The 22,426-nt window shown below is 36.8% G+C and overlaps 1 protein-coding gene across 5 annotated transcripts in view; it reads left to right on the top strand.

The window, feature by feature from the left end:
• Positions 1-22,426, top strand: part of rad18 (RAD18 E3 ubiquitin protein ligase) — a 58,838-nt gene that overhangs the window by 20,303 nt on the left and 16,109 nt on the right. For 4 of the 5 annotated variants that reach the window (XR_006983259.2, XR_008397191.1, XM_017480316.3 and 1 more), the window contains 5 exons: positions 2,035-2,216; positions 4,966-5,036; positions 5,157-5,217; positions 13,059-13,181; positions 13,658-13,796. Coding sequence is in view for 2 of the 5 variants with exons in the window: in XM_017480316.3 (XP_017335805.1) it covers positions 2,035-2,216; positions 4,966-5,036; positions 5,157-5,217; positions 13,059-13,181; positions 13,658-13,796 (576 nt within the window). In the remaining 3 variants the exon portion in view is untranslated. Of the gene's footprint in view, positions 1-2,034; positions 2,217-4,965; positions 5,037-5,156; positions 5,218-13,058; positions 13,182-13,657; positions 13,797-17,077; positions 17,123-22,426 lie in introns of all 5 variants that reach the window. The other variant, XR_001813996.3, reaches the window with a different exon arrangement.

Here is a 22,426-nt window from a genome sequence, read left to right as displayed (position 1 = left end):
GATTGATGGCAGATGGATGGAAATATGATGCATGGTTAATATGTGGTGTTTTTTGGCCTGTGAGCCTAAATGGGTTTTGATGAGTGACTTAATGGAGTTCGTCATGTTGTGTCTTTATTCTGAAAGCTCAGCTTTTGTCTTACACAGCAGATACAGTTGTACTCCATTCATTTTCAGTGGACATAAAAAGTCTACAGACCCCTGTTAAAATGGCAGGTTTTTAGGATGTAAAATAATGAACCCAAGATAAATCATGTATGAACCATTTCTACCTTTTATTTTGACCTATTAATTAAAGTGAAAAACTATAATAATCATTTTATGGGAAAATTATTTATTTATATATTTAAAAAATAACCTGGTTGCACACCCTCAAATTAATACCTAGTTGAAGCCCCTTTAGGCTTCATCACATCATTCAATCTTTTTGGGTAAAAGTCAATCAGTTTGGCACATCTTGACAGTCATTTTTTGCCTTTCTTCCTTGCAAAAAACTGCCAAATTGGCTAAGGCATCTCCTGTGCACAGCCTTCCTCAGGCCACCCCACCGATTATTATTATTATTTTTTAAACATTCTCCTTATTGTACAATTTGGTACAAAAAATGATTCAAAATTAAATACATAACACAAATTGGTGACACATCTTCTTCTTTTCCTGTTTAACACACTTCTATAATTTTAGCATTTTAAAATAAAATTAGCAATGCCAAATAAACTGTTACACACACAAATAGGGGGGGGGCTATCTTGGTACAAATATACTTGCAACACTTTTGTATGCATCAGACTAAATTTAAAGTAAAGTCAGTGCAGTGTTATTGAAATAATCAGTGAATGGTTCCCATGTGGTAAAAAAAAAAAACATTTGGACCTTTCCTTTCAGTGAAAATGTTTTCCAACTGAAGGTGTCGCATGACATAATTTTTCCTTTCCAGTTAAATAACATAAATCTTCCTGCTAAGGGTGTGGCAAATGTAATCATAAGACTTTTTTTTTTTTTGGACATCACTTGATATTTATGTTACAACGTCACAATAAAGGTGAAAAAGGTTCTGATATGATTTTCATTTTTACATCACAAAAACCTGTCATTTTAACAGACTTGTTATACCCACTGTACATACCCCTTGCAGAATCTGCAAACTGTTAATAATTAAAAAAAGAATAAGAGGGATCATTTAAAATGGCATTTTGTTTAGTTAGTACTGCCCTGAATAAGCTATTTCACATATCGGATGTTTACATATAATATTGAATTTACACAAATGAACCAGTTCAAAGGTTTACATATGCTTGATTATTAATACTGTGTGTCGTTACCTGGTTGATCCATGGCAGTTTTTATGGTTTGTGATAGTTGTTCATGAGTCCCTTGTTTGTCCTGAGCAGTTAAACTGTCCACTGTTCTTCAGAAAAATCCTCCACGTCCTGCATATTCTTTCCTTTTCCAGCATTTTTTTTGCATATTTGACCCCTTTACTAACAGTGGCTATATGATGCTGAGATCCATGTTTTCACACTGAGGACAACTGAGGGACTCGGACACAACTATTACAAAAGGTGCAAACATTCACTGATGCTCCAGAAGGCACCACGATACATCAAGAGCCAGGGGTTATGTAAACTTTTGAACAGGATGATCGGTGTAAATTGTTATTGTTTTGTCTTCTGGAAAACATGTAACTATCTTGTGTAGCTTTCCGAAGGGCAGAACTAAATGCGGAAAAAAGATCTTTAAACAAAAATAATAACAATTTACTCCGATTATCCTGTTGAAAAGTTTGAGGACAGTACAAAACAGTTTGCAGATTCTGCAGGAGGTATGTACTGTAAATTTATGGGCACAGCTGTGTCTTATTGGTTTAACCTTATTGTTTAACATTGGAAAGATAATTTAATAGGTTGGAAAGTTACTTTCCCTTATATTTAACATTATTCTTAAGAGTTTCGTTTAAATCCCAGCACTTATTCTTATTCAGCACTTGTTATGCTTTGAAATTGACAATTGTTGGGTGGTTTTGTATGTCGTCAGTTCTCGGAAGCGCAGGCCGATGGCTAAACTGGTGTACACACTGCTGACAATGGTGGAGCTAAAGAGAAGGCTGAGAGAGTGCCATCTGTCCACGCAAGGTTCCAGAGAGCAGCTCATCCGACGGCACCAGGAGTTCTCACACATTTACAACGCACAGTGTGATGCAGTCAACCCCAGATCGAGTACGTCTTCATCAGTCAATAAGAGATGACTAAATAAATCAGCTGGAACAAAAGATGAAGCCCAGAAAATACTTTTCAAAAAAATTTAACCTTCTGAGCTAGTTTTCTTGTCTCCTTATTTGCCAAATGTATTTTCCCTTGAGACACATTCTCTGGTATTTATCGAAGTTTGGTTACGGAGATGAACCTGTTTAGTAGTCATACGTTCGGATCTCTTTAGACTATGGAGGAGAAAAAAATGGAAATTTACAAGCTATTCTTTGTTCTAATTTAATATATTTTCTTGAAAGCATGCTGTGAGAAAAGGATTGTACGTAAGTAGTGTGTTTTTTCAGGTTGTGTTTAAATATAGTGTAGTAAACAGGCTAGAAGTTTGCTAGAGGGTAATTTTATAGTTGTGCAGTTAGTCACTCTGTGGAGGGCAATGAATCTAGTAAAAACCACAGTCGGCTATCTTGTGCCCTTGCAAACATTTTGACTTTGTCTTCCTTTAACTGGAATGGGTCCCATTTTTTTTTTTTTTTTTTTTTTTTTTTTTTTTTAAATTTATTTATTTATTTTGCCTTGGATGGTGACCTTGTTTCTCAGAAGAGTCTCATTTTATAGCTATTTTTTCCCTCTGGTAGCTTGCGGTAGAAGCTGATAGAATGATTAAGGTTCAAGGGTTTGGATTGATTACGTTCAACTTCTACTTTTTTGATAGTATTCTTAGACCCTGACCTATTTTTTTAACTATCATGAGGATCTGTTTTGATGGAGACCAAACATAGCACTTTTGTCAAGCCTAGTGCACACTACACAACTTTAGCCCTGGTTTCCTCTTCACATAGTGTGTACACCATACAATAGCAAACAACTGATCGCAAGCAAAGGGTCAGCAATTCTGAGATTTTTCTGAGAGAAGTCTTGTAGTGAATAAGGGCATCTGCCAAATGCTGTAGATCAGTGGTTCTCAACGAGGGGGCACAGAGAGATCGGAAGTGGGGCGCAAATTGTTTTCTAGAAATAAAAGACAGACAGGGCATCATTTGGGTACTCTGTGTATTTTATTGCTTTTCAAATAGAATGTGCATAAATGAAAAACCCTGCGTTCTCTCTCCCTCTGTATTTTCTTTTTGATGGGGAGAGGCGGAGCTTAGACTGCCTTTTATCTCGCTGTCCGTGCAGACCAGTGTTGCCAACTTAGCTACTTTTCAGACCCTTTTAGCGACCTTTTTTTTTTTTTTTTTCCAAAAAAGAAAAAAGTGCCTAAAGATAAACCTTAGTGACTTCCCAAATATCACCAGTACTGTCCTGCAAGTGCGAGGTCTTGCTTTCGCGCTTCACTCTCACCTCTCTGCGTCTGCGTCTTGTTCAGTGAGTGGCTGAAAGCCGGAGCAGCACATCCCACTGCTCGCACTGCAGCTGACAGATGTGAATGTAAAAAAGAAGCAAGTGCAGGTGTCCCACTGATTGATTTAACAATGTCATGGATAAAGAGACACGTCCTTGTTCCCAATTTACATAATTCGTATGCGAATGTTTTTAGTACACAAGACTAATGGATTGCAGTATATTTTACATGTAAAATAGTCCATGTTATTACAGCCTAGTTCTCTTGTTCAAACTAGTCATAGTGTTCAGAAACAAGATCAGTTTTCAAGATCGCCCTTTCTTTATCAACCAAAAGTTAATTCATGTTCTATACCCGTCTGTTATATAGTTTTATAAAAGTTATTAAAACAAATTATAAAAGTTCTGAAAAGTAAATTTTAAAAAATAAAAAAAAAATCTATCAAAACAGATTACTGATTAGGTTATATATAGCAAAATAGATTTAATATAGAATAGATGATCATTATATCTGGTCTCCTCCAATAGTTTGGGGGGGGGGGGTTTCCACATGATGGGTGATGTTTGGGGGGGGGGGGGGGGGTAGTTACAAAAGGTTGAGCACATCTGTTGTAGATGAAAAAATTATTCTACTGACTGAGCCAAAAATTGTCGAGGCAATTACAATGTTTTTTGTTTTAGGGCAAGGATAACGACATTTAATATTCTGAAATGGTAAAAATGGGAAATGAATGTATATGGCTTGGAAAAAAAACATGCAATCTTCATTGCATTTCTTTGCCCATGTTAAGACCGATTAAAAGGGTTTAAATCCCAACCGTGGCTCAGTTTATTTGATTACACCGAATCGTACTTGTACTCATTGCCAATTAATGGTGGGCGATATGACAAAAATATCATTTCTTGAATACACAACTTGCCTCATGATATATGCCTAACAAAGTACCAGCTAAACAGCACTTTAAAAACAAGTCTGATACTCATGTTTAATGTGTGCAAAAATTTCTTTTTCCTATTTTAATGATCCCGACAGCAGAAAACTTTATTAAATCAGCTTCCTGAGTTTGTAAAAATAAAAATTGTGAAGATATCATGATGCCCACAATCTCATGAAAGTGTTTTCTGACACAATTTATCACATTAGTGATATCGTCATACTGCCTTCCGTACTTCTAGTGAGGTTTTTTTTTTTTTTTTTGGCCTGAGCAAATCGGGATGTTCTGTAGCAATGCAACGGTGAAACCTGTTAAGTGATCCATTTTTGAGTTTTAGTATTAGGACTGGAATTCTACCCATCCCCAATCAATTTATTGCCAATCTTCTAGTCAAAGAATTTTACATCACTGTAATCTCAGTATGGTCAGTAAAACGTCAGTCATTGTGTACTTAATGTAATATACCTTTTTCATTCTGACAGGTGAGGACATTGCCAGAGAGGTTGAAAACAATGAGAAGATGAGGAATCAGCTGGACAGTAAAAGAAAACCTGTATGTGCATCGTCTTGCCTTTTCTCTCAATGGCGTGTGTCGATTACGCATGCCAATCTGTTATGTCTTTAAAAATCTGCTTTTGCTACAAACTAATGTTTCCTTTTTTCCCCTTTGTAGGCAATAGTCATCACTAAAAACCACACAGCCAATGAAATTGAACAGTTGCACTCAGATTACCGTAAGTTGGGTCATTTTCCTTATGCACAGAAAGTCACACGTAATTGGACACCCCCTCCCCCCAAGGGTGTCCCAGAAGTTAACACTTTTCAGTAAAAAGTCTTCCAAAATTTTTGATGCTTAGTTTAGATTTTTTTTTTTTTTTCAGATAGCCTTTAAGAATACCTTTTTGAAGTCATTCTCATGGCTGGATCAGGAAGCTATCGCAAGGTTGCGATGTACTTTAACAGGAAACATGGCAAGCACATCATGCACAAAACTTCTATGGAGACTTTTGGGGCACCCTGTAGTCCATATAAACTAACCATGTTTTCAAACCTGTCTGTTAAAATATCATGGTCAATAGTATCACTCAACAGTTCTGCACTCAAGTCCAATGGAAGCAAAACTGAAAAATCTCTGCAAACCGCAGGCCACTGACCCCTTTAGCAAGCACTGATTCCGTATTGTGATTCTATCAGAAATAACTAAAGACTGAAACACATCAGGCTTGTTATTCCTTCCGCAAAAGTACACAGTCTGTTGGGCTTCCGTTCCCTCATGCAATCTGCGATCGGTTAACGACAGACGCTTAGTAGTGCCTACTCAGCAAGGCATGAGGTCACTTTCCAGAAACTTCAGAATAACTGTCCCTTAGTGGTGGAATGAACTTCCAACCTCAATCTGGACAGCAGAATCTGTCACGAGTTTAAAAAAACTGGCTCTTACCTCTACTCTGTACACTTTGCTTCTCTAGAACTCAATTATAAATCTTGCATGGTGGCACTACTTGTATTCTCCGCTTGATATATTGCTTTGCTTTTATTTCCTCATTTGTAAGTCACTTTGTACAAAAGCATCTGCTAAATGAATAAATGTGAATGTTGGGCAAAAGCCTTGGTTATAAATTATATATATATAATATAAGTGTATTTGAAATAGGAGAGAAATGTGTAGATCTGAGACTTGTGACACAGTTTCTTAAAGAGAGGTATGTGGCGTGTTTTTGACCTCTAAGTCTTGATTACTAATTAAATAAAAAGCTTTTATTTATTCTTTTTTAAATGAGCAATTTTAAGTTTTTGGTAATTAAGTAATTAAGTGGCTTCTAGTGAGCATTGAGCAACAGATTTTTCTCCAACTTCTGCACTTTCTACTTTATTTCTGACTATTCATTAGTGTGTTTTGCCTGCTACATTACACACACCAGCTGAGCAGACTGCCTGTCACTAAGACTATTTTTACTAGGCGGATGATTAGCATGGACTGATGACTTTTCAGAATCAGGAACACGCAGGTATGTGGAGACATTGATGAAAGCCAGCTAAATAAACCACAGAGCACAGCAGTCATATATATCTGCTGCCAACACAGCACACAGTCACCTCTCAGTTCAACATATTGAGAACAAAGACACTAAACACTACAGCTCATAGCTGAAACTTTTTGGCTTTTGACTTTTGATCATGTTAAATTACGTTAGCTCTCAAGTTAAAGGAGATTAGCTTGTTTCATTTTAGTCTGTTATTCTGTGCAAATTATACACAGGACTGGGCAAGGGACATGGGAACACCGTTAACTAAGACAGAGGTAGAGTAGGAATGGCCTTTACTCATTAGTCCTCTCCGAAAGTATTGGAACAGTAAGGCCAATTCTGTTTTCACTATACTGTACATTGAAGACATTTAGGTTTGAGATCAAAAGATGAATGAGACAATAGATCAGAATTTCAGTAATTAAAGTAAATTACACTTAATATTTGGTTGCATAACCCTTGCTTGCAAAAACTGTATTAAGCTTGCGACCCAATGACATCACCCAACCTGTTACATTTTTGTTTAGTGTTGCTTTTCCAGGTTTGTACTGCAGCTTCTTTCAGTTATTGTTTGTTTTGGGTGGTTTCTGTCTTTAGTCTCCTTTTCAGGAGGTGAAACGCATGCTCAATTTGCTTATCTGGTGATTGACTTGGCCAGTATAAAACCTTCCACTTTTTCTCCTGATGAAGTCATTTGTTGTGTAGTGATTTTTGTATCATTGTCTTGCTGCATGAGGAAATTCTCCCCAATTAGATTTTATGCATTTCTCTGTAAATTGGAAGACAGATTGTTTCTGTAGACTTCTGAATTCATTCTGCTGCTACCATCATGATTTCCATCATCAATAAAGATTAGTGAGCCTGTTCCAGAAGCAGCCATGCAAGCCCAATTCTTGACACTGTCTCCACCATGCTTGACTGATGAGCTTCTGTGTTTTGGATAATGAGCAGATCCATTCTTACTCCACATTTTAACCTTTCCATCGCTTTGGTTCATCTCTGTATTTTTTATTTTGCAAATTCCAAGCTGTCCTTCTGATTATTACTGCTCACGAATGGTTTGCATCTTGTGGTATGGCCTCTATATTTCTGCACTTGAAGTCTTCTTTGAATGGTGGATTGTGATACCTTCACTGCTGTCCAATGAAAGTTTTTGGTGATGTCACAAACTGTTGTTTTTGGGTTGTTCTTCATAGCTCTCACAATGTTTCTGTCATCAATCATTGTTTTCCTTAGGCAACCTGTTCCATGTCTGGTTATTAGTATACCAGTACTCTGGTTGTTAGTTTCTTTCAGGACATTCCAAATTGCAATGCCCAGTGCTTGTGCACTGGCTCTGATAGATTTTCTCTTTTCTCAACTTCAAAATGGCTTGCTTTTCTCGCATAGACAGCTCTCTGGTCTGCATGTTGGTTTATCCTTTTTAACATCAAATGCAGTCTTCGCAGGGAAAAACCTAGGTCTCAAACCAAGAGTAGACATTCAGAGCTATTAATTCTTTAAGCAATCAGTTTAACAGGGCACACGTGGGCGGCAAGAAACACCATTAGTCATATGTTCCAATATTTTAGATCACTTGACGAAATGGGTGGGTTCAAACAAAAAGTGCCAGGTTCTAAGTTGTTTAACACCTCTAGATGTAAATATGAGGAAATGAAGTTCTGATCTGCTGTCTCACTCATCTTTTGATCTCAAACCCAAATGACTCCCAATACTTCAGGAAGGAACTGTATGTCTCTTTGTGCATTTTCATGCTTATTAGTCCAGTTGCTATGTTTCGATACCTTTGGTTTGGTTTGGTTTCGTTTATATGTGCTGCTTGGTTTAGGTTCTTTTCTCACTGCATTAAAGGAACCAAAAAGCAAAAAAAAAATGCTGGCTGGAGGGCATGTAGGACTAAAAATCACACCCAGGGCCTTGTTATTCATTGGTCAGAAATACATCATCATAAAGGGTAAACAATGCTCTACCAAGTGGCATTAGAATCAAAAAACTCATCTGAGCACGGAGAACACAGAGCCAAGAATCAATACATTACTAGATAATGATATAAATATTTTGTGTATTTTGTCAAGTCCCCCGTTTTTCTATTTTTTCTCGTCAGGACAAATTTCTCCAGAACACATTGCATTTCTGCTTCTCTCTTGTCACAAGGATTCATTTTATCAACTCCCATCAGTATAAAAATGTCTCCTGCATCCCAAATAGACACCAAACACTTCCTGCTGTTTGGATGATTCATAATCGAATCACTATCCCTCCCCACAACCACTGCATTCAGAACCACACTAGAGTTCGATTTGAACGTTACCTGAATGTGGTTTTCCACAGCTGAGCGTGACAGACCAGGGTCCAGTTCAAACAGACTAAATATGTGATTTTATTTTTGGCTCCGGGACAGATCTCCACTCTGTACCTTAGTGCTTTTTTTTTCTTTCTTTTTTTTTCTTCCAGGTACAGATTTGAAAGAATACAAGTTAAATGTATTGCAGTGTCCATTGCTATCTTGCTCACCACCTTTCAACAATCCCCTAATGCAATATTTTAACAAGGCAAGACACTGAACAGCTTGCGCATTCCAAAAGGATACAATATTAGTATATCGTATATTGTACATGCATCACACAGGCATTTCAACAGAGTGCAGTAATAAATTAAAAACAAATCTCATTCTAGATCCTATATGTCTTCTGAGTGCTTGGAGAATGTATGTGACGGGCTGTGTTTACTCCCATGTCTTCCAGGTATCCTATATACCGTGTGTGTACAGAACCTTGAAATGAGCTTCATATCAAACTCCACCCTTCACAGGGCTGTAAATCTAAAGCACAGCTCACATCTTTAAGCTGAAGCCTACTCTTTTGTGCTTGCCCTAATGCCCTGCTTCCTGAAGTAAATAAAAGAAATGAAATGACTTAAGAACATTTCAGTGTGTGATTTAATTTATTTTATTATATTTTTGGAGTAAAGAAGAAGCTGGTTGGTGTTTGACATGTGTAATCGAGCTTGTAGGAAGATAATCACGTTAGGAAGGATGTTGAAATATTGATGTGCAGCACAAGGGGGTCTCTATAAATAACAGACCTGCCGAGATAACGTCTTGAATAATCAGTGAAAGGCATGATGAGTCACTCACTGGCCTGGTGGAAGTGATGATGAATGGGAACATGAGCTTGAGAATGAATGAGAAGGGAGCGAACACAAACACCCTGACATTGCGAAGTCTATTGGTGAGTCATAGTTCATCTTTGCTGGTCAAACAGAATGGTGCAGATTGAGGCATTTCTTCTTTCTGAATTTGCTTTATGGTGTTGTGTAGGTCAGTGGAGTTGGAAATGTGAACAACATGGACGTTAAACTCTTTACTCAAATAGGTATCCATGGGTCATGAACAGTTAGAACCTTTTATTTTTTCACCGAATGAACCTTCAGTGTTTATTGCCTTTATATGGCTTTAATCACCATCAAACTTTTTCGGCTAAAATGTGTACAGCGTTTAGAAAAACATACTCTCTCTGACCCTGCATCAGACAGCTGAACCTTTCTGACATGCCTTAGGAAGAACGAAATCACCAAAAATATGAATTAACCCCCTTTGGTTTTGCTGTCTATGCTCGTTACGCTGGAGATTAAACATGGTTTCTGTCAGCAGGGAATGTTCACTGCTGTTTAGAGGTTTGAGTACGCACATGCCTAAATTCATGATTGCTTTTGTTTGTACATTATTGTGATTCCAGAAAAACCGCTAACCGATGGCTGTGCCTGTCTTTTTCAAAATCAAGCGAGTATTAAAAGTGTGCTGCATCCCACATAATAGTACAGGTCAAGTGTGAGGGTTATTCTTTATTATTCATCAGTTTCAAAAATTGTTTGTAGTGTGCATACTAAATATTTTCATAACACTTTTCCCAAACATGTTTTTTTTTTTTTTTTTTTGTGTGTGTGTTTGTGTGTCTTTGATCTTTTTTGATTCTTTCATCGATTAGGCACCGAGCTCAAGGTCAAAATAAATTTGATTTCAGCAATTCTGTAGACAGCGTCATATTAAAACAAATGTATATCCAAAATTTTGCATTCTTTGCTTTGCATTACCCTGTGTTTGTGGCATCTGGTGTCTACAATAAAATGGAATAAGTGGCGTCAAACATAATAAGCAGATGTGCTGAACTGAAGGTCACACGCAAAGTAGTGCAAAGAGAATCTGCAGAAACCTGACAGTCATTTCCAATAGATTTTGTGCTGACATGCAGTTTCCAGACTGTCTAAAACCCTGTCTTACTGAAATACTGGAGTTCAAACTGTGAGGATTTTCACACTTAAATCCACCGATATTTAAAATGGGTTTGTTTGTGTTACGTGACTTTTTCCACATTTTAAGGCTAATAGGTCATATCATTGTTATTAATCTTTATCGGCCACTAGAACAGTGGTTCTTGATTGCAGATTGCAGAAGTCCCAAGCATGGCAGATTTTATTGTATTTTATTGTATTGTAGTTCAGAGATCCACTGCACTACAATAAAGCTATGGCATATTCTGTGTAAGGAACAAAATATGATGACGCATTGTTATAGGAAAAATAATCACTCTAAGGTGAGGTGGAAAAATCCACAGAGCGGATTATTTTCCATTAACAGCACATATCAAAGCATTTTATTCCTCTTGTACTACAGGGATTTGCTAACAGTTACGTTTTATAATTTATTAATCAATGAATCTCCCTGCTTTTTAACCATTTATTGTTAATGTTATGGATTATAACATTAGTTCCTATTATCACTTCTGTTGCAGCAGCAATCACCAACCTCTCTCTTTCTCTCTCTCTCTCTCGCTCGCTCGCTCGCTCTTTTCCCCCCTCTCCTTGAAGTTAATAAGACAAAGAAATGCAGCTTGTCATGTTGCTGAGAAATCGGAAAGCACAAACCCCTCTTGTTTGAAGACTCTCCTGTGGTGGAAACCCTAACCTAACAAAGCACTAACACCTGAGATTTCTTCTTTTAATGTTAAATAAATGGCTAATCTGAAATCTTTACCATGCACATTTTTTTAAATAACACTTTTTTTTTTTTTTTTTTTTTTTTTTTTTTTATAAAGAAACTTTATTTTCAGCCTTAGATTATGTGGAGTTTCCACCATATATGTTATCCATGCCATTCGAGAAAATTAAAAGCACACCTCCTGACCAATCAGATTCAAGAATTCAACAATTCAGCTAATTTATTTGAAGCATCATTAACACACATCTATCAATATTAAAAGCAAACAAATCTCAGTATATTACTGTAACAATTCCCATAGCACTAAAAAAAAACCTTAGTCATCTTGTAATAAGGCAATACCCAAGTCTTGCACAGAAACAAATGTAAAACCGTTGACATCAGGAGCTGAGACGTGGCATTTCTTCAGTGTAGGCAATGTGACATTTGCGCACGTCTCTAGATCTTCGCATCTTCCAGTTCCAGCCAGGCACAAGATCCTGCTATATATGATTGTACCTTTTGATTTATCTGACATGGTATTTCCCCATTTTTGGCTTTATTAGGAGAAAGATAGAAACTGAGACGATGTATAATTTTAAGGTTCCTCAGCTGAAACATTTTCGGCTTCAAGAATATTTTTAAGCAGAGATGGTTGATGGTACACAAGGCCAAGCTGGAGCACTGATAAGCAGTGCCATTGAGAATAAGGGAAGGAAAATATGGAAAATTTGGTGATAACAGTACAACCTAATATCAGGGTTTTCATTATATTCTGGTGTCTGTTTTATGACAACCGTTTTGGGAAACACACTGCAATGCTAGTGCATTTATTTGTGGTTAGACTTTTTTGACTTGTTTAACAAATCAGTACAGATGTACTATTTTCTATTGGCTTTTGTAGTGTATCACGTATTATGTCATGTACAATATTGCACAAATTGCACTGCATCTAGAAATGTGTGGTGTAATGTTAACATTCTTTCTCAGATTTCCTTTTTACTGTATTACCATCACTGCCCTTGAAAAGGCTCTGTATTACTGTAGTACATGAAACAGCCGTGTCCAAAGAAAGGCATTTTCAAGTGTTTGGACATACATGGCTACTTTATATATCCATTAACGTTTAACTTTAGGTCTTGTGAATAACCTCATAGTTTATATCATTTTACCATGACATCAGTTTAGATTTTTGCTTTTTCTAACACACTGCAGTAATTCCATATGCAAAGCATTACTCAGTCATATCATATTCACATGTATGAACTCCATGTGTTAAGGAAATACAAGATCACCTTCATCATGGTCACTAGTCAAGATCTGCTCTGATTTTTAAACTTCAACTTATCATGTTGGTTTATCTTTGGATTTTTGTACAAAACACATGGTCTTTATTTTCCTACTGATTTATGTGCTTTTGTCTCAATCATTGTTAACTTATGTTTAGAACCTAACGGTGTCCAATAGTTCTGTTCTGGCATTATGTAAAACCCCTTAATTCTGTATTCCAGTTTGAATGAATGAAACATTCAACTATATTAACCACGCTAATCTTTCTCAATGTCTTTCTTAGGGAAACAACACAGCGGTGAGTTTTCCCGTTTAATTGCTCAAGTCAGAGGTCGTTTGGAAAATTCCAGGAGAACACAAATTAAGCAGGAAGGAGGGAAATCTGCGGAGGCATCATGTTGCAGTGGTAAGGACTGCATTAGTTCTGTCAGAGATAGACCTTCTGTCTAAAACAAGTGAACTGTAGTCAAGGAGTGGACAATAAGTAAAAGTGGATTATGGCTTATACCGTTCAGTCCCATTGGCCTATGGGGTCATTCCTTGTCAAATAAAGTAAAGAGTTCTTTTCACATGAATGAATTCAAAACATTATATTTCCACATATTCAATCGAATGGTTAGAGGGAATTGGCTTTTCCACAAGAAGTTTTGATTTGTTGTCACAAAGTAACGTAATGTAGGAAACCATTTTATACTTGTGGATATGTGAGGTAACCAAAAATATATGACATGCCTTCTGCAGAAACCGAGTAGGTCTTGAATAAAAATCTGTTTATGAATGAGACATGTTCTTAATTTTTGCATTAATATTTGAACAATTGATCAGTTACATGTTATACTGTACTTTATTATATATTTTAACTGCTTGACCATTGTCTTTCAGCTGATGATACAGTAGTCCAAAACACAACCCAGCCCCCAGTTTCTTTGATGGTGGAAGTTGACAACAATGAGGCAGTTTCTGTTGTAGAACTTGACTCAGGGTCACTAAGCCCTATTCTCAGTGAAGTGTCTGACAGCAGGTAAATTCAAATTTTCAAGTTTGCTTTTTGGCACAGAGTGTAACTAAAGTGCCCACTAAAGTACAGTACAAGTAAAACCTTACAGTGGGATTCATGTTCTACATTACTGCAAGAAAACGTGTGGATACTGTTGAATTCTTGTCTTAAAGTGCTGAAAGAGCCCTTTGCCACATTTTGTGCCTTTCCCTGAGGTGCAAGGGATAAGTAAAGTATTTGAGTTAAATTAAATGCAATCATATGCTGTACATGCTTCCTAGAGAGTAACACAACAGGCTATAAAGTTGCTGGAATCATTTGTGAAGTTTTCCTTGTTTTCCCAAACAAGATTATTTTCCAATCAAAAACATTATCAGAATTGTGTATTTCACTTTTAAGGCTAAAACCTCTTTAAAGTCATTAAACGCAGTCTTTTTATTCATGTAATTGTTCCCTATAGAGGGAGTTCATGGGTGAGATCAGCACATGGGTAATCTCTATCCTTGCCTATTATTGTGACAGCTCTGTGTCCTTTGGTTTTTTATTTTAGTTTATTTTTTACATTTTATTTAATCCACCATGAATTACTTGCCTATCAGTATTTATAATTAACACGTGATATCCAGCGGTGCGGTGGTGAATACTATCACAATGACAGACAGTCAAATGAGGGAAAAGCTCTAAAAGACTTTATTCAGCAACACTGCAGGATTGGACTACATCTGTCTCAGAATCATGAGGGCTTGGCCAGAGCAGTTGAGTGGATTGTAACAGCACAGAATTAATGTTTTAACAAAGTCTTTGTGCAATCATTTTGATGTCAGGACATTTTCCATAGTACAGAGGTTTTAATGACTATAGACCACAGCGTTTCAGCGGGGCATTGAAAAGCATCGTCATTAAATGAATTTAGCGAAAATTAAGGTCTTAAATGGCATTAAAAAGCATTAAATTTAATTAACACACACAGTAATATCTTTTAGATATTTTTGAAGAAAAAATATTACCAATTTATTTTGATTAAAGCCTTTATAATTAATAACTTTGATTTGCTGTCGCAAAATTTGTACATTGGCGTGATAAACACGCGGAACCAGTTTGGTAATTGCCTCCTGCCAGTGCAAAATAGCGGTAATGCCGGATGTTTGGACAGCGGCAGTCTAGTACCTGGAGGAGTAAAACTTGGAGCAGAGAAAGTAAATTTCGTAAAGTCGCAAAGAAATAGGGAAGTGCAAATTCCAACAAAAGTCGATGAAAGGCAAAGAATTTAGGACGTGGCTGCAGCCTGTTGGTGGTCAAAATGGAGAAGGATTTTGCATTGTTTGTAAAACGTACAATGGGTTAAACGTACAAATGTTAAATCTCATATGGAGTCCAATAGCCACAAATCGGCTGTAAAACTGTCTAGTTACTTTGTCGTGACCGACAAAGTAACCTCTTCAGCAACTACTACTACCGCCACAAACACCAGAACTGCTGCTGTAGTGACCACAGAACAAAACCATTTGCATTTTAAAATTTGGACTTGCCCCATACTTCAGAGATTTTCTGCATTTAACAATGCCAGCTAGCTGAGAAGGCCAAAAACAAATCTGACTCATGGCTCAAAAGATTACAAAATGTAATACTCTAAGGCGGAGATACAAGGACAAATGCAATCATAACCTTTATGTTCCACTTCAGGGTGCTATTATTAGCTTAGCTTCTGGTCATAAAGTAGTGGACTATAACTGCTATAGGTAAGTTTTTGTACATGTTTTTGTGTATGTGTATTAAATGAAACCATGTTTTACTTTAGTTCCTTATTTATTCTGTTTACATTTTTGTTCATGGAAAGTATGACATTGTATTTTGGCACTAACAGTAGGAGTTTGGGTATTAATTTATTCATTCTTTCATTCATTCATTCATTCATTCATTCATTCATTCATTTATTTATTTATGTATTTATTGCCAAAGTTTCATGTTGGTATCAAAATTTATTATACTACCCCTGGTATTGATATTGAGGCCAAAATACTGTTATCATGACAACTAGGGATGTCAATTTACTCAAATTCCCATGATCGACCATTGTTTGAATTAGTGATCAATTAATCGTTAACCTTAATACCACAAGATGCTTCTACTGCAGTGGCAAATAGCCACCGGCTTGACAGGGTGAAAATCCCACTCAAAATGCCAGCTTCCTCACCCAATTAAAAAGTTTTTTTTTTTACTGTAAATAATAGGCTAGTAGGATTGTAAAATGATTCGATGTGATTATGATCATTTGATAAAATGACATTTAATAATCGAATATAATGATTATAATATGCAATGTGTCACTAACGCTGTCTCAGGTGCGCATTCTGGCAACAGAGTGCATGTGAGCCCATTCATACTGTGTGAACATTTTCAGATGGTATATCATGGTGCTCGTTGTTGTATTGTATTTTAAAACACAGTCACAATGTTGGCAATTAACATTATCGCCATTTAAACTGAAATGATCCCAAACGTAACTACAGTGCGCTTGCTTAATATTTTCCTCGTGTGTCTGCTGCGCATGTTTTGCGCATGAGTCGTCACACACTTCAAAACTACACACTCTAATGATGACCTTGTTTAATCGACCATCGATACGTTTTATCGATTCAATTATTAACGACAATTAATAGATCATTGACTAATTGTTAGCGTCCATGATGACAACCCTAACTGGCATGTTTAATGACATAAGCATCTAGAATGAAATGCTATGCAGTGTTTTGAGTTTTCTTGACATTGTATATTTCACCTGTCATTTCTCACTTTTACTGGAGGATGAAACACTGTTTACCTGAAAGGTAAAGGTAAAAATTAATGTATTGAGCTTTTTCCTTTTCAAGTGCACTACATTTAACTATTTAATAGCAGTATTATTTACAGGCTCTAAGCTTGAAGCCTTGTGTCCTTTTAATACTCAAATGATGAGTACACCAGATACCACATTTTATGCCATAGCACAGCTATTTCTTAATGATTTTTAATAAGCAGAGTGTGTCATCTCTAGCATACATGACTGACTGGTTCACCATTGTTGGTATGCACATACACGACAGATGCAAGTATCCACAAGCTTCTGCAGAATGGTAATTGGAAACTTGTCTATCAGAGATGATGTATTGTGACAATTTAGAAACATTTTAGCAAAATGTAGCATTGAGACTGAGCTTGTATTGTGCCGTGCACTCTGTATTCATGTCTTGGTCTTTTTCAGAGTATGGGGATGGGTTTTTTTTAATACGTGGAGTGCATGTTGACTCTTATTTCTCTGCTTGCAGTGAATATTAACAGCTTTTGAAATGCATGGTCGAAAACTCATTCAGGTATGTGAGCAATCTGATTAATTATGTTTCTAGCATTTTATGCTCTATTAGTTGTCACACCGATAAGACCTTTTCGTGAAACGAGTGGAAAGAGGTGTACTGTGTTTCTTCAACTGTCAGTCACTATCTCACACACTCATTTGGACTAGTTTACAGTCTGCTGAGGAGCAATTAACTTTCCATTAAAATGACTGTAGTGTCCCAAAATCATCAAATCAGTATTAGGAATTAATGTTGTGGCATCGTTGGGATTCAATCTCGGGTTCTTCAGACGATACAGCGAATGCATTTCTGTTGTGCCATCCGCAAGCCCAAGGCTTATCCCCTCTATTGACGTGTGTGTGTGTTCAGGCAACACTCTGGATCGATTTGATCTAACATGGATTATCAGGTTTTATACAAACTTCTGGAGTGTATGTCAGCTTGAGTGCACACTGTCATTAAAGCAAAAGGGGATGTAACTAATACTAAGAAAATCACTATTAAATGACTCGGGTATCTCTATGCAGATATTAATGTGTTTCTGAATATGCAAACCCTCTTTTCATGATTTCTTTATGCCTATTAGTGCATTTCAGTTTTATTAGAATGCACAACATATATGATTACTACTCATGATATTATATCTTGTGCTATTTGTGGTTCATATCGCAGCGATCAATGTCATCATTATGATGAACTGTTGTTGATCGCTCTAATTATTGTTTCTGAAACCTTGCGCTGCACAGCCAGAGATGCATGTCGTGCAGCACTATTAATGGAAGTAAACCTCTGATACTGCTTCCCTTGCTATGGGAATTACTGATCTCTTTATCCGCATAATGGCTTTAGGGAATTTTGTATAATCGATCAAAGATTTGAAGCCAAGATGGATTGTACCTGTTTTAGGATAGTGTGTAACCTGCATGTATATTTCTTCTGTTCCTCACACATTAAAACTTTTTTAATTTTAATGTTTTAATGTGAGTAATTCATTACTGAAATTAGTATATATGTGGAATTTGTTCTGTTTCTCAAACCTTAAATCTTAGGCTTTAATGCCAGTAAATAATTACAGAGTATGTAAACACTAAACGCCTTACATAGGATTAATCAATAGCTTCCACATGTACATAGAATTGAGTCTGGGCAAGTCCCCAATGATCTGTTTGCACCTCATATAATTTGGTGTGCAGTAGTTGGTGAGGTGGCATGGAAACACCTGCAGGAAGTCGCTCAGACTGAATTCTGGTAAAGAGCCATAATAAATCTGGTTTTAACCAAAATTGAGTTTTTGCTGCCAATTTTGACAATAATATACTTGCAATTATAGTTCGCCAAATCTATTTGTAGATGTTTGAGGAGCCAGTTTAACAAACAGAGAAGTAATACAGTCAGTCTGTCTAAAGGTAACTTAAAAACTTGCTAGCTAAATGTGTTATTCTCACAATTGATTTAGTTTTTGGATAGTTACATGCAATAAGGAAATTGAAAGACTTAAGTTTGTAATCTGGTACTGGCTGTCAAAAAGTTTGAGATGCATTCACATCTTCAAAACCAAGAAGAGAGCTTACACACTTCTTTTTTAAAACAAATGTTTACATGACCTAATAAAACCTTTAATGAAAAGAAATCTAGAGAAAGATATTTCACTTCAGCAAAGCCTGTATTTTTCAAAATTGTATCCAAGTGTGAACAGTTTTCTACACAGTTAGGTGGTTCTTCAGCACCGTTGGAAATGATAGATTGTGATTTGTTTGCTTTGTCCACACCAAGGCATCAATAGAGCTTGGATTGCCATTAGAGTTGTGCTCTGTATGATAGTGTTGAGAATAATTGTAAAAGATGTTTGGTTGGTGTGGTTTGTTTGAAATTGTTGTCAGGCAGATCCACACATTCCTAGGGCACAGGTTTGTCATGAGTTTGACATTTTTCATGCTCCCTTTTTATTCTCTTTTCCTAAGGCTGCATTTTTGTACCCAAGCACCTTCTCATCAGTGCTGTGGTGGCATTTGAAATGCCACCTCCTTCATTGTTACATAAATGATTCCTATACCATCTAATAGGTTACTTTAGTCTCATTAAAACGCATTCACAAAATAATAACGAATGACAGATGTTTCATTTGATGCTATGTTTTTGTGGTCTAATTGCATTGAAATGTTTTACACGGTATGATTTGTTTATGACCTCAAAGCAGGTTTCAGAGTCACATAACCGCAAGGTTTATCTCTTTACCGTGCACTTAATCATGCTTGTTAGCCATTGAAAATGCTCACATTGGATTAAGCAGGATTATGCAGTGGGATTTGTCCAATTAGAGTGACTGCTGAAAAGTATGCTTCTGTTCTAGTTCCAAAACAACTTTATGCTTAATCGTACAGTTTTTTCTTCCGATGGATGATGCTGACCTCGGACACTTTGAATACAGTGTTACAGCGTTTGGTCTAATTTAAGTTTAGGACACAACTTGGTTATTAATATTACCACATCTATTTATTTTTGGGATTTTTCTGCTGAGGTGCATTGTGCTTATCAGTGGAAATATTGATTGAGCATATGTGTAGAACCTATGGTTCTATATGATTGTGACATATGATTGTAGGTTATCACTGTTTGCACAGCCATTGTCAATGAATAACACTCTATTCAATAATAATAAGCATGATATCCAGTTAATCCTTAACTTTAGATGCTTTATATCTATTTTTTTCTTTAGTGTCAAGAACAGTCCGGTTTTTGTGTCAAGTGTTTGTTCCAGATGCTCTGTTGAAGCAGCAATAAAAGTATTATTAGATGGCTGTGCGCACTGCTGTAATTATGAATATACCATCAAACACCTTAAATTCAACAGTGACTATGCTAATTTTAAGGACATTTCTTTGAAGATAGGAAATTTCATTTCCTGTGATTGCCGTCATTGTTTAGCTTTTTTGTGAAGCAGTGGGACTTTTTCTTTCAGTTTATTGCACAAATTCACTAGTCACAAGAAATCCCAGACTTGTCCCTGAAGACATTGTCTAGTCTATTTAACAGAGTTGGTCTTCTAGAAGAGTACCAGCACTATATATGAAATCCTAATAGGACACCACTGTCACTTTCCATACACTACACCTGAACACAAAACATGTCTTTCCTGTCTGTGTCTGAACTGGATGTGACTGACTAGGAGTTCTTCTCACTGTCGCCATTTTCTGAGACATGTCCAGTAGTTACTGCTTGGCTGCCCCGATGTGATACACATCGTTTCAGCATGGATGGTGATTGAGCCTCCACTATTTCTAACCACGTTTGACAGTTTTTATTTGGTGGTTTGTCTTCCCCGTATCAATCTTCTGTTAGGTGTCTATCTGTCATAACACTGGGTAGAAATTTCGGGTGCTGTGAGGCGCCATGTTCTAGCAGTGTATGTGAGGTGTTTAGCAATATGTTTTGCGTGTCTTTGGCCACTACAGTGCCTTCTTTCTAGTGGACAACTATGCGTTCTTTGAATAAAGAATTAACCTGTATCAGAATGCTTGTGCAAAGTTGTTGGCAAGCTACATCATTGAGACAGTGTTCAAGTGTACTATGTTGCAACTTCGCAGTTTGAACTCAGCCCCTTCTTGAAAACTGTAATTTATGGTTCTTGCAAGGAGATGGGAATTCCAGACACTTTTGCTCAGCTGTTGTTTGTTGCCCAATGCAGTCCCTTCTGTCTAGTCAATAGGTTGGACATTTACTAATCCAATAGGTTGGACATTTTTGCTTTTATTTATTTATTTATTTAAGTACCATGGAATAAACTTTGGTGGCCTGACAACTCTCCCTAGAGACCCTGTCTGTTGTGAGACGATCAAGCACAACGTCTGTTAAATTGTCTGTAGCTGAAAAAGCCGCATTGACATAATCCCCAACAATTAATCAGATATGCTGCTTCTTATTGAAACATGGCAAGCAGGTAATAACTATTTATACCTGAACCTGCTCAAAGCATATCGTATATAAGACTGTGAAGCTAACCCTACTGATTGTGATCTTAATCTATTGCCCCCTATACCACACTATGATTTGTTACCTAAACTACTGTGGTCTACTTGCTCTTGTCTCTGTGCTATCCTCTGCCCAATTACTATTAGGTGATTTTTATTACGCATGTTTATACATGTTTAAATGTTAATTTTTCTACTCGGCATCATGGTCACATACTTAATTTGTGTCACTGTTTACGCTTCTCATTTTGTTTCTATGCTGACTTTCCACCTCTCCATCACTCATAAAGGAGTTAATTAAGAAATTCAACTCAACATAATGCAAGACTTTTTGTGAGATCAATGCATTAATTTCCAGCAAATAACACAATTAATTCAGGATTTCTAATTTTATATTAATTTTGAACAACACAAATAAGCAAATATGTTGCAGGAATTATCCCACCAATTGAAAAAGAGCAACAATTATTTATATTATTTAGAGTATTTATTAATAGAATAATACTAATACCTTAAGAGGTAATGCAATCCCTGACCATGCCAATGTTCTTTTATTGCTCTGTTTAAAGAATGCTTGTCTAATGTCACTTAGTGCGTCACTTGCCCCAGGTTCTGTATGATTACATCTGAAAATGGCTGCAGTCACACCAATTCTTAAGAAATCTGATTTAGGTCCTGCTGGTCCCAGATCGGCCAATCCCAAACCCACCTGTTGTTGCTAAACTGCTGGAAAGGGTCAATGCCTCCCAAGTGCTGGCAGCAAATAATCTTTTCGAAGACTTCCAGTCTGGTTTCCATCCCCTCCTCAGCACTGAGAGTGATCATCTAAGGGTCATTAACACATTCCTTCTTGCTGCGACTGACACTTGGTCTCTTCTCTTTGACCTTTGCTCTACATTTCCCCTCAGCTTTAGGCATTACTGGTACCGCCCTCATTGGTTTATGTCTTACCTTAGACATACAACACTTCATTGCTATGCTACAGTAAATCCCCCACTGAGCATGTCATTCAAAGCAGCCCCTCAGGATCTCTTCTTGGACCTCTTTTCTTCATAATTTACATTTAACTTCTTCTCGGGTACATAATTCACCATCATGGCCTCAGTTTTCACTATTATGCTGATGACATTCAGATATATATCAGTTCTACCCCCAGTTCACCTTTTCCTCAACTTGTAATTGGTCTGCCTTGTTATTGCCCTTTATGACTTGTGTATTGACATGAATAGAGTCCAGTTTACACACTCTCAAACTGTCTGTACTCTTGGTATTATCATGCCTCTGGTATTATCAGCACCACTAGGTGCTGGTGGCATTATAGCTTCCAAGATTCATGGTAGCACAAAATGAGTGG

The sequence above is a fragment of the Ictalurus punctatus genome, chromosome 11 (genome assembly GCF_001660625.3).
Source record: "Ictalurus punctatus breed USDA103 chromosome 11, Coco_2.0, whole genome shotgun sequence".
NCBI lineage: Eukaryota > Metazoa > Chordata > Actinopteri > Siluriformes > Ictaluridae > Ictalurus > Ictalurus punctatus.
The sequence above is the reverse complement of the archived record's forward strand: the minus strand, read 5'-3'. Positions and strand labels throughout refer to the sequence as shown.